The 11,206-nt window shown below is 52.9% G+C and overlaps 1 protein-coding gene across 1 annotated transcript; it reads right to left on the bottom strand.

Annotated features, from left to right (window-relative positions):
- ANAPC2 (anaphase promoting complex subunit 2) lies at positions 1-10,948 on the bottom strand. Its single transcript, XM_059486379.1, has 13 exons — positions 10,827-10,948; positions 9,499-10,121; positions 8,389-8,521; positions 5,321-5,495; positions 5,086-5,205; positions 4,511-4,628; positions 4,253-4,434; positions 3,987-4,128; positions 3,037-3,112; positions 1,999-2,202; positions 1,725-1,854; positions 1,189-1,424; positions 1-480 (listed from the first exon to the last, which is right to left on the bottom strand). The coding sequence occupies exons 1-13, from the start codon at positions 10,890-10,892 to the stop codon at positions 268-270; spliced, it is 2,418 nt and encodes an 805-aa protein (XP_059342362.1). The 5' UTR covers positions 10,893-10,948; the 3' UTR covers positions 1-267.
- Between the last annotated feature and the right edge of the window lie 258 nt (positions 10,949-11,206).

The following is an 11,206-nucleotide window of genomic DNA, read 5'->3' as shown; positions in this document are numbered from 1 at the left end:
AAAGGAGCCTACTGTTATTTATTAACCAGGGAGGTGGGCCCAGGCACTCATGTAGGGAGGAAGGAATGTGGGGAGCAGACCCAGACATTGTGGGTGTCCAGGTTGCTGCTGAGCTGCCTCCATGAGGAAAGTGACACCTGCTTGGGGAAGGGAGTACAGCAAAGCCCCAGGGCAGGGAACCCCCAGCAGGACACTGAGAGCTGGGGGCACTCTGGAGCAGGGCTCAGGCACAGGCAGCAGTGCCCAGGGGGCAGGGGCACTGCCAAATCAGTTGCAGTTCTTGGGCAGGCGATAGACACCCCCTGAGTAGATGAGCTGCTGGTCCCGGACCTTCTTCTGCAGGAATCCCTGCAGCTCCTGGATATCGATCTCAGTGACCACAGGGCCAGTCATCACAAACATCTTGAGCATGCTGTGGATCCTCTCCAGGGACAGGCTCTCCAGGTTGGTCAGCATGGCCTGGATGTACGTCCAGAAGAGCTGCAGAGGGACACAGGCCACAGTGAGTGAGTGACACCACAGCACACAGCAAATACCCAGAAACAAGGCAGGGATCAGCTGGCACTAAGTTAGCTCTGCTCTCAGCCATGGGGTCTCTAAACAGGGCACATCCAGGAACAGCAGCAAAGGGCTGGGACACAGAGCTAGACAGAGGGATCTGACGTGCAACACACTCACGACCCTCTGTGGATGAACACAGCATGACAACGCTGTGTTGCACAACACACAGGCACAGTGTGACTCACAGGCAGGAAAGGCACTGGAAATGTCCAGGAACCACAACAGAGAGAAGGCAGAGATCCAGCTGTTAGTGCTGGGTCAGTCTTTTGGGCAGTCAGAAGTGCCAAAAAAGTGTTGCTCGGGTGCATCCAAACAAGCTATGACTATTTTCAAATATGAAATCATGTCTCGGACTTTTAAATTTTTTTTAAACTGAAAAAAAAAGCAATTTGGAGATTCCCAAAAGGTTCCCTGACTCAGGAGCTGGGCACTTGTCTGGAGGGAAGGCTGTGATCCAGCACCAAGAGATTAACCACGAGATACCCGCTTCAAAACCCAAATGTTTGTGCTGGACTCAGCCACTTGCAGTGGAAAATGTGAATCCACAGTGCAAACTGAATCCATCACCTTGATCAGATTCCCCAAACCCACAATACAGGATGTTTGCATCACCACAGGGACAGGTACCTGCAGCTCCTCCTCCTTCTGGTCAGCCTGTGAGGCCATGGCAGAGTCCCCCTCCTCGTCACTGTCAATCAGAACAACCTTCTCCACCTGGTCCTTCTGCTCCTCCTCGATGACAGTGAAGGTGCCCTCGGGCTCTTCCCGCAGCACTCCCTGCTGCAGCCACAGCGTCATCTTCCTTTTCAGTGAAGTCACAGGCACCTTGAGCACTTCACTCAGCTCTGTCAGCGTCCAGGTGCCTGCAGGGACCATGGAGAACAGAGAGGAGATGGAGAATAGGGAGGAGATGGAGAACAGGACACTTCACACACCCAAGCTGCCAGGATTTGATGGGAAGTGGGTAAGGCAGGGAGGCACTGCCAGGAACAAGCAGAGGGGTGCAGAGCTGTGGCCCTGCTGGGTGCTGGAGACCCTGTGGGAGATCCAAACCCGTGCACCACATCTTGGTCCTCCTGCCAGAGCTCTCAGAGCCTCCAGCTGCCCAAGGAACGTGGCCTTCCCACCCGTGGAAGCACAGACAGAGGTTGCACAGCACTCACTCTTGGTCTGGAAGTGCAGGATGATGGCAGCGTGCACAGGAGACACGGACAGGGAGAGCGTGCGATCGGCCAGCTCCACGTCCAGGCTCACCAGCCCCAGGTGGTACTTCCAGTTCAGGGTCCTCATGGCCTGGGAAAAGGGGGAGGCAGCTGCTCACACACATCTCCCAGCAGGAACCACCAAGTGCTGGGTTATGGCAAACCCACTGTAACCAACCAGCAGCTGAAGGGGTCTGCATAAAGCTTTCATGAGGGGGGGTTAAGGTGGCCTCACCTTTAATTTCTCATACTTCTTGGAATATGCTTCCATGGCTTCCTTGACCTGCTCTGGAAGCTCCAGCTTCTCCTCTTTGAGTGGTGGCCAGAACTCACTGGACAGGATAATGGCCACGAGGCTGAAGGGAGGCCTCTCCTCCTCAGGGAGCTTCTCCTCCTCATCCCGGATGTTGGCGTTAATGCGCCGCGAGTCGGCCATGTCCTGCAACAGCACAGAGCTGAGCTGCCTCCTTCCTCCAGAGCCAACCACTAGTGAAGGACAGCCTTAAACAAGGTGAACAGTGTTCTGTCCAAATGATGATGGAAACACTAGAAAGGACACAATTGTCACCCTGATTTTTTAAGATTTTCTAAGCCTTCTGATGTTGACATTCTTGTAGCAAACTTTCTCACACTTTCTGTAAATAACTTATTGGTTTGCATTCTTTTATGAAAGAAGAGAAATTTGACAGACTGTTGGTTTGTCCAGTGTCATTGGAGAGGTGGCACTTTCACCCTCCAATCCACTGTCACTTTTAGAAAACTATAAATGTTGGAGTCAGAAATAAACTTTCCCTTTCTTCACCTTAACAGCAGCGGTGTGTGCACTCGTGTTGCTTCGTGTCCTACAGTGACACACGATCATGTGTCTACTTGGAAGTCTGCTACATACTCAGAAGGATTTGTGGGACATTAGAGGAAGGAAGGAGTTACAACTGAACACTGCCTTCACTGGAGGCCCTCCACACCTGTGTTCTCCAAAAGAATCAAACTCCAGAGTCCCAAGCCCAGCTCCTCAATGCCAGGATGCTCCAGGAAGGACAGTACAGACAGCAGCACCAGAGCAACCATTCCCCAGAGCTGATAATCCAACCCACAGGGCTTAAAAACAGACATGATTTAAATGCACTTGTGCCTGTCACAAATCAGCCCATCACTGGTATTCTGGAACCCCCACTTTCCTAAAAGACCTTTTTGGGTTCACTCCTCAAGTCCCTCCCCTTCCCCAATGGGCTCAAACACCCTGCACTTAAATTAAAAAAATAAAAGGAGTTACTTTTAACATGACTTCACAGTAGTGCATCTGAGCTTCACCAAACCTCAGCTTCAGCAGCTCCACGTTACGGATTTCCCTGGAAAGAGACACAGCAGGTCAGGGACAGGGCCCTTGGATGGACAAACCTGGCTTGGCCTCCACCCCTCACCACACAGCCAAAGAAATGAAGTCCCTGGCACAAGGTGCTCTTCCTTGCAAGGCACAGTATCTGCTCAGAATGGTTCCTGGTAGCCAATGGAGGAACAGCTACCTCCTCTAGGCCAGCAGCTTTTTGAAGACAGAATGGTTCAGGCTGAAAGGGACTACTGGAGCTCATCCAGTCCCACCTCCCTGCTCAAGCAGGGTCCCTTGGAGCAGACACTCAGGGTTGTGTCCAGATGGGTTTGGAATATCTCCAGGGAAGGAGACCCCACAGCCTCTCTGGGTTCCTGTTCCACTACTCAGTCACCTCACAGCAAAGAAGTTCTTCCTCATATTCAGGTGGAACTTTCTGTGTTTCAGAAACACACATCTTCCATTTGGGGGCCAATAAAACATGTGGGATGGTGTCAGCGCTCCAAATTCCTACGAGCTGCTCTACAGCACAACCCAAGGGTAGGACTGAGTATGGAACTCTAGAGACAAACTCAAAGCTGCAAAGGAAATAGCCAAAGGCACTCCTGGCTCCACAAACAGCCATTGACAGGACTGAGTCTGAAGGCTCTACCCTTCACAGAATCATAGAATTTTTAAGTTGGAAGAGACCTTTAAGATCATCGAGTCCAACCCATGTTCTAACACCTCAATTAGATCATGGCACCAAATGCCACATCCAGGCTTTTTTTAAACACATCGAAGGATGGTGACTCCACCACCTCCCTGGGTAGATGATTCCAGTATTTGACCAGCAGGTAAAAGGAAACTCAGGTGATTTGGCCATGGGAGGCCTGGCTCTGGGCCCTGGGCCTCACCTCTCAGCGCTGTAGTTGAACTGGTGCAGCAGGCGGTCAGCCAGCAGCGTGCGGTACTCGTTGATGAACAGGTCCTTGCTGCCGTAGATGCTCACCAGGAGGCTGATGATGTCTGAGGAGCGACGCTTGGAGCTTGATTTCCCTGGTGGAATCCAGCAGACAGCAGGGTGAGATTAACAGGGACCTGTCCCAGCCCAGCAAATGAGCTGCTCAAGGCTACAGCCCAGCAGAGAAAGCAGCCAGGACTGCTGGGCTGGGCATCTCACCTGGATCTGCATCCACTGGGTCAGGAACCCAGTCCCCTGGCTCTGAGATGTCATCATCACTCTCCTGGCCGTTCTCCAGGGTCACTGGGTCAGCTTTGGAGAGCTCATTTGCCAGGTCCCCCGAGCCCTCAGCATCCCCTGTGAGACCGGCCACGATCTGGCGCACCGTGTCCTCCCGAGTCCTGGAGCGAGGGGGAAGAGTGAGTGAGGGAAGGGGAGGGAAAGGGGATGTGCCAGACTGCCCCACACACCTCCTACCTCAGATACTTCCTGATGGGTTCACAGGCAACCTCCAGGATCACCATGGAAGGGTCCAGCTCCCGCAGGGCCTTGATGGCCGAGATATACAGAGTGATGATGTCAGAGGTGTTGACTCCTGCAGGAGAGGAGCAGAGGGAGTCAGAGCCCTGCGAGCTGTGACTTCTATCCCCTTGGAGAGAAGGGATTTGGATGGTCTGAGCCCTCTGTTCTAGCTGTGGTGTGGGAGGAGGGGGACTTGCTGCCCTACTGCCCAAGGCAATGGGGCAGATCAGATCCATGTTTTGAGCATGAACAGAGGCTCAGAGCTGAGCCCTGACAGTGCAAAGAAGCCTTTGCCCATCTGGACCAAAGATAAACTTTGTGCTCCTGACCATAGTGTAAAAATGAGGCCAAAGGGGGCTGGGGTGCCATCAGCTGCTGCTGCCCTGCCCACTGGAACACAGACAATGTGTGATGGGCACGGTGACTGCCCCTCACTCCTCAAACAGGAAACCAAACCAGCTCCAAGTAGATCCCCACTCATACCCAGGCTCCTCACAGTGTCAGGACACAGACAAGGATGTAAAACCCACCAGGGTGCAGAAGTCTTATTTCCAGAGCACTTTTCAAGGAGCTGAGCAGCTGCTGCCTCTGGTTAGTCCTTTCCAGGCAGAACTTGAGGTCCTCCACAGCAGGCTTTGACTCTGGGAAATCTGCAAACAAGGCAGTGATCAGGAGCAGTGCCAGGCTCTGAGGGGAGCCAGGGGAGGCAGTGTGGCACACCAGAGAGCTCTGTCACCCCCCAGGCCCAGCCCAAGGGTGAGGCACCTCGGATGATGCTGAAGAGCTCCTCGATGCGCATGCTGGCGTAGATGCGGTAGAAGAACCTCTGGACGTGGCAGCGCCAGCGTTTCAGGGTGCTGCTGGCTTCTGGGGAGGACTGTGCCAAGGGGCCATCCTGCAGGAACACCCTGCTGAGCCACCCAATCACCTTCTCTATCCACTGCACGAGAGGGAGAAACAGATGTGAGCACAGAGCTGGATGCACAGCAACATCCCAACCCACCCCAGGCAGCCAGCACAGCTGGGAGAAAGGGCAGCTGGACCAGGACAGCATCACCCCCAGCTGCTCCTCAAATGTGTCCCAGCCTGGGTTATAGCTGAAAGAATTGGAATTTTAACTAAAGAGACAGGATATGGACTGTGCAGCTGACTGTGAGAAGATAAGGGTGACCACAGACTGTGTGCAGGCACTGGGCTCCAAAAAGGACAGGGTTTGCTCCAAAACTTGCAGCCTATTTCATTCCTGCAGAGTTTCATCCTATTCTATACCTGCAAAACTACCCCATTCATAAGAAAATAAGCAAATTGCCCATTACACCATTCTTGGCCCAAAATTTCTATGGTTCCTGAAATCAGTGAAAAACAAACAAGATATCCCAAGAAGTCACAGACACCCAACACAACTCAGGCATTTGAAATCCAAATACCAGCCTCATCACTTAATAATAAAATAAAAACCTGAACAGAGAGCATAAAAAGGTTTTTTTTTTAATATTTGAGAAATGGGTAATTGTCAAATTTCAAACATACCCAACTACAATATCCAGATGTTTAAAATAACTGCCTTTTTCCTCCCACATCAATTAGCAAATACATGCTGCTTCCTGGGATAGTATTTGAGTACCAATATGCTACAAGATATTCTACTACTAGATATTAGTAATTTTTTTAATGCATTCTCACAGCCTGAAACAAAAATGCTAAGTCAAGGTTTGGTTTGCTGATGTTTATTTTAATTACTCAACTGAGGAAACACTGAAGAAATGTACAAGTTTTGCCAGGACAAACCTGAGTACTATAAACACCTGAGCAAAACTGTGGAGAAGCTGATAAAGAATTCCCCTAAAGGACAAGAGGACTGATGCAAAGCAACATGATTTTAAGGAATTATTATCAAACCAACCCATTCTTCCCTCAGGTTTATCTTCCCTCAGGTTTATCTTCCCTGAGTGCTCCTGGTACAGCCTGATTGTGACCCAACACTGCAGGCAGCTGCTGCTGTGCTGGCAAAGAGGCTTTGCCCTCAGCACCTGTAATTTTCAGTGAGCTGTTTCTCACACTTCTGTATTTAACCTTTAGACTTCCAGGCCTGTGGTTTTGGTTTTTTTCCCCCATTAAAATTATCTATTCCTAATCCTGACGCCGTCCAATATTCTATGGCCAAACAAGAGGTGGAAGCAAGGGCAGCATCTGAGGAGCAGAATGCAGTTTGTGTTTTCTGTGGTGCCCTGAAAATATCCTTAAACAATCTCCAGGTGATCCAAAAGCATTTCACATGAGGTGCAGTGAGGAAAGTGTTGCACAACAACCAAAAGGAAGTAAACACAAAAAGATTCCTGATGTTTGCAGCAACAAAAGTGGTTGGCATGGCAAAGAGTGAGGGATCCAGTGTGTCTGGATTGCATGGGAACCTGGCTGCAGGCCTGGTTCTGCACCACAGACAAATGCAAGGTCATGGGCAAAGGGCACTGAGCTCAGCATTGTGCCCTGGAGGACCCATAACCTGGAGAAGAATTTTGTTTTAAAGTCATGGTGGGTAAGCAGCTCAACACAAACTTAGTTGAAATAGCAGCAAAGCAACTGGGCAGCTGCAAAGAATGATTTTAATTCTGTGTGGCCACTGGTGAGATCAATACCAGAATATCCTCTCTCATCCTTGCTTCCAGTTTTAAAGGGGAATTGGAAAGAGGACTGAAAACAGCCACAGAAATTCTAATTATGGGCTCACCCACACAGAGGGAGCACCCTCTGCAGGCCAGGTGGCACTTGTTGATCCTGTGGTTTGTAAACTGGAACCACAGAAATTCCCTCATTACTACAGACATCATGAGGTGAAATGTGACAGTGCTTCATGCCCAGGTCAGAGCAAACCTTCCCCTCCAGCATCAGCCAAAATTGGGAGTTTCAGCCACCTCTCCTGCCAGGCATGGTGAAGTCATAGCCCTGGACCAGGTGTTTTAAGTTGGAATCTGCTTTTAGCCTGAGCTGCTAAAAACGAACAACAGCTGCACACCTTTATCCCTCCCTACAGCTCCTGAAAGGTGCCTGTGCTCAGCTGGGGCTGGGCTCTGTCTGCAGCAGCACTGACACAGCCAGCGCACACAGCCTCAAGCTGTGCCAAGGGAAATACAGGCTGGATATTAGGGAGTTTTTCACAGAAAGAGTGATAAAGTTGTGGAATGGCTGCCCAGGGAGGTGGTGGAGTCACCATCCTTGGATGTGTTGAAGAAAAGCCTGGATGTGGCACTGGGTGTGAAGGTTTGGTTGAGCTGTTGGGGCTGGGTTGGACTCGATGACGTTGTCGCTGTCATATTTTCTGAAAAATCCCTTCACCAGGATTTCTTCTCGTTGGAAACTGAGAAGCTTCAGAGAAAAATGAAAATAAGAATTATCTGATTGCTTCTCCTGTGTTTGCTGCTTTGGAATGTGGTCTGGAGATTGTTTACCAACTGGTCATTGTTTGATTGGTTTCATGTGAATTGTTTTGACTTAATGACCAATCACTGTCCAGCTGTGTTGGGACTCTGGAAGCAGTCACGAGTTTTCATTATCATTCTTGTTAAGCCCTCTGTCAGTATCCTTTCTCTATTCTTTAGGATTGTTTTGGAATAGCATTCTTTAATATAATATAAGTACATAAAATAATAAATTAGCCTCCTAAGAACATGGAGTCAGATTCTCAATTTCTCCTGAAAATACCACAAATGGTGACCTCAGACAATGGCTGTAGCCTGAGCTGAAGAACAGACCCACATAAGGTCTCTCCCAAGCCAGTGATTCTGTGAATTGTGTGATGTCCCAAGGAGGCCCCCACTGCCCCACACCAGCCTCACCTCCTGGAAGTCGTTGAGGAAGGAGTGCTCGTACTCCCCACGGCAGCGCTGCTCCATCCTCTCCTCGATCATCCTGTGCAGGATGGAGGTCACAGCCTCAGCACTCACCCTCTCCAGCAGGTTCAGCCGGCGCCTGCGGGCACAGGGACACGTCAGGAGCGTGGGGAGCAAAGGCACCAGCAAATCAAGAAAATTTTATACCTGAAGGCATCACCCTCCCTCTACATTCCACTGAGGCAGACCTGTCGCAGACATCTTTTTATGAAAATCCTTTCTTAGGATTTTTTCTTCCTGACAAGCTGAGAGGCTCCAGGAAGAAAATGTAAACAATGGTTATCTGCTGCTGTGGGATGCAACAGGTGGATCAGTGATTGGTCTTGTGTGGATGTTTGGATTTAGTGACCACTCACGGCAGAGCTGGCTCTCTCTCTGTCCGAGCCAGCTGCCTTTGTTATCATTCCCTTCTATTCTATTCTTAGCTTAGCCAGCCTTCTGAGATGAAACTTTTCCTTCTATTCTTTTAGTGTAGTTATAATGTAATATATATATCATAAAATAACAAATCAGCCTTCTGAAATACGGAGTCAGCTCTAAGTCTCTTCCCTCATCCTGAAAACCCCTGTGAACACTGTCACACAGACCCAGCTCTGACAGCCCACACAGATACAATACATATGTAACATATGGCACTACTGCTATCCCATCTTCCTTATAGACATTATTTAAAGCCATCAAAAGCCTTTTCATTTAGAAGAGTTTCATAGAATCAGAGAATGGTTTGGGTTGGAAGAGACCTTAAAGATTATCTAGTCTGAACCTCTGACATGGGCAGGGACACCTTGCACTGGTTTGCTTCTCTGTGGTCAAAGGCCTCGGAGCCAAAAGGATGTTCTCATATCCAGGGAGAGGACCTTTGTGTCTAAAGATCTGCCCTTGTTCAACCACCAGTTGAAAGCAGAAAGTCTATGATGAGTTTTCTACCCACCACCACTTCACAGCCTGACCTCACACAGCTCCTCCTGCTCTCAGGGATCAATAAAACCTGCTGCTTCTCCCCATCCATACCCTTCCTCACTCCAAGTGACAGCCACCACCCCGTGAGATACCTACAGAATGTCATTGAGCTGCTGGAACTGCTCCATGGCTTCAGGGCACCAGCACTGCTCCCTCTTGCTGCTGCAGCCTGCACAGAGCTGGGCCTCTCCTCCACCCTCCTCTGGGTCACTCTCCTGCTCGGTCTCACTCATGCTGCTCTCGCACTCGTTCGTTCCATCCTCTCCTTTCTTCCACTGCCGCATGTATATCCTGAACGTGCGGCTGTAGAACTGCTGGATCATCTCCTGGAAGGATTTGGTCGTGGAGAAGAAGAGGATAGCTTTGAACATGGTGTAGACCTTCTCCTGCAGCGTCTGAGCGCCTGTGCCCAGGAGCAGGCCTGCCTTGGTCCAGTTCTCCAGGAGCTCCAGGCTGTTCAGGTAGGGCTCCAGGCGGCACTTGAGCAGACTGAAGGCGTCCAGGAGCAGGGCAGCACACTGGGGCTCCTCGGCCGTGTTCTCATACTGGCCAATGCAGTTCCAGAACTCGGGGGCGATATTCGCCTGCAGGTCAGTCTGCAGCACCTCGATGAACCACTCCTCCACGACGGAGTGCAAGTCGTAGCACTGCAGCACGTCCAGGGCTGCCCGGAGCTCGGCATCCTGCAGCGGCACGGCAGCTTCGGGCCTCGGGGCTGCCTGGAAAGCGGGGGGAACATGAATTAAGCATTTGATGGAGCACACAGGGACTCTGCTGTCAAACTGCCCTGGGGGGATGCTGCCGGGGTCTGAGCCCACCGCTAGATGCCCAGCGCTCCCTCCCAGGGCTCACACCCGCACACATCATTGCTGTCCCTGCAGATGGCTGCTGCAGGACACAGGTGCTGCGCAAATGCTGCGAGCCCCCCTAGGCCGCCCAGCTCCCTCAGACGGAGCGGGAGCAGAGCCACAGCACGGCCGGGCAAGCTGGGGCCTTTTGGTCCCGCTCCTGGTTGGGGTGACAGACAGGGCGGCTGGGCCCGCGGCCCTTCCCTGACAGCCCCCAGCGGACACCGTCCCCGCACACCCAGGAGCCCTTCCCGTCCTCCCCCAGCAGCTCTGGCCGTTTCCCCCCGGCCCCGGCAGCCCCGGCCGTTCCTCCCCCAGCCCCCACCTATCCTCCCTCAGGCCCGGCCGTTTCCCCCCGGCAGCCCCGGCCGTTCTCCCCCGGCCCCGTCAGCTCCGGCCGCTCCTCCCTCAGCCCTGGCCGTTCCCCCCGGCTCCGGGAGCCCCGGCAGCTCCCACCCCACCCCGCGGACCCAGAGCCGGAGAGGCCCGGCCGGTGAGGAGCCGAGGCCGGAGAATCCCGGGGGCGGCGGGTCGGGCCTGCCCCGCGCCCGGCGGAGCGCAGCGGTCCCCGCTCACCAGCCCCAGCGCTGCGGGCGGCACCAGCGCGGTGCTGAGCGTGTGCCAGGCGGCCGAGAGCTCCATTCGGGCTGCAGGAAGGGGCGGAGCGGTGGAGCGGCGCCGGCCGCAGAGATGAGCGGCACCGGAGCCGCGCTGCGGGGGCACCACGCGGCGCTGCAGGAGGGTGAGCGGGACCGGGGGGCGAGCGGCGCCGGGCCGGGGCAGGGGCCGGGCCCGGGCCCGTCTGACGGTGCCGCCCCGCAGGTCTGTCGGAGCTCCGCGCCCGGCGGGACGAGCTGAACGGGCGGATCCAGGCCGAGGAGGCGGAGCGGGGCCGGCTGCAGGCGCGGATCGCGACGCTCTCCCGGCGCTTGTCCGACACCAGCGAGAACCTGGCG

This window comes from Ammospiza nelsoni, chromosome 20, assembly GCF_027579445.1.
Source record: "Ammospiza nelsoni isolate bAmmNel1 chromosome 20, bAmmNel1.pri, whole genome shotgun sequence".
Lineage (NCBI taxonomy): Eukaryota > Metazoa > Chordata > Aves > Passeriformes > Passerellidae > Ammospiza > Ammospiza nelsoni.
Note: the sequence above shows the minus strand (reverse complement) of the source record. Positions and strands in the feature narration are given on the sequence as shown.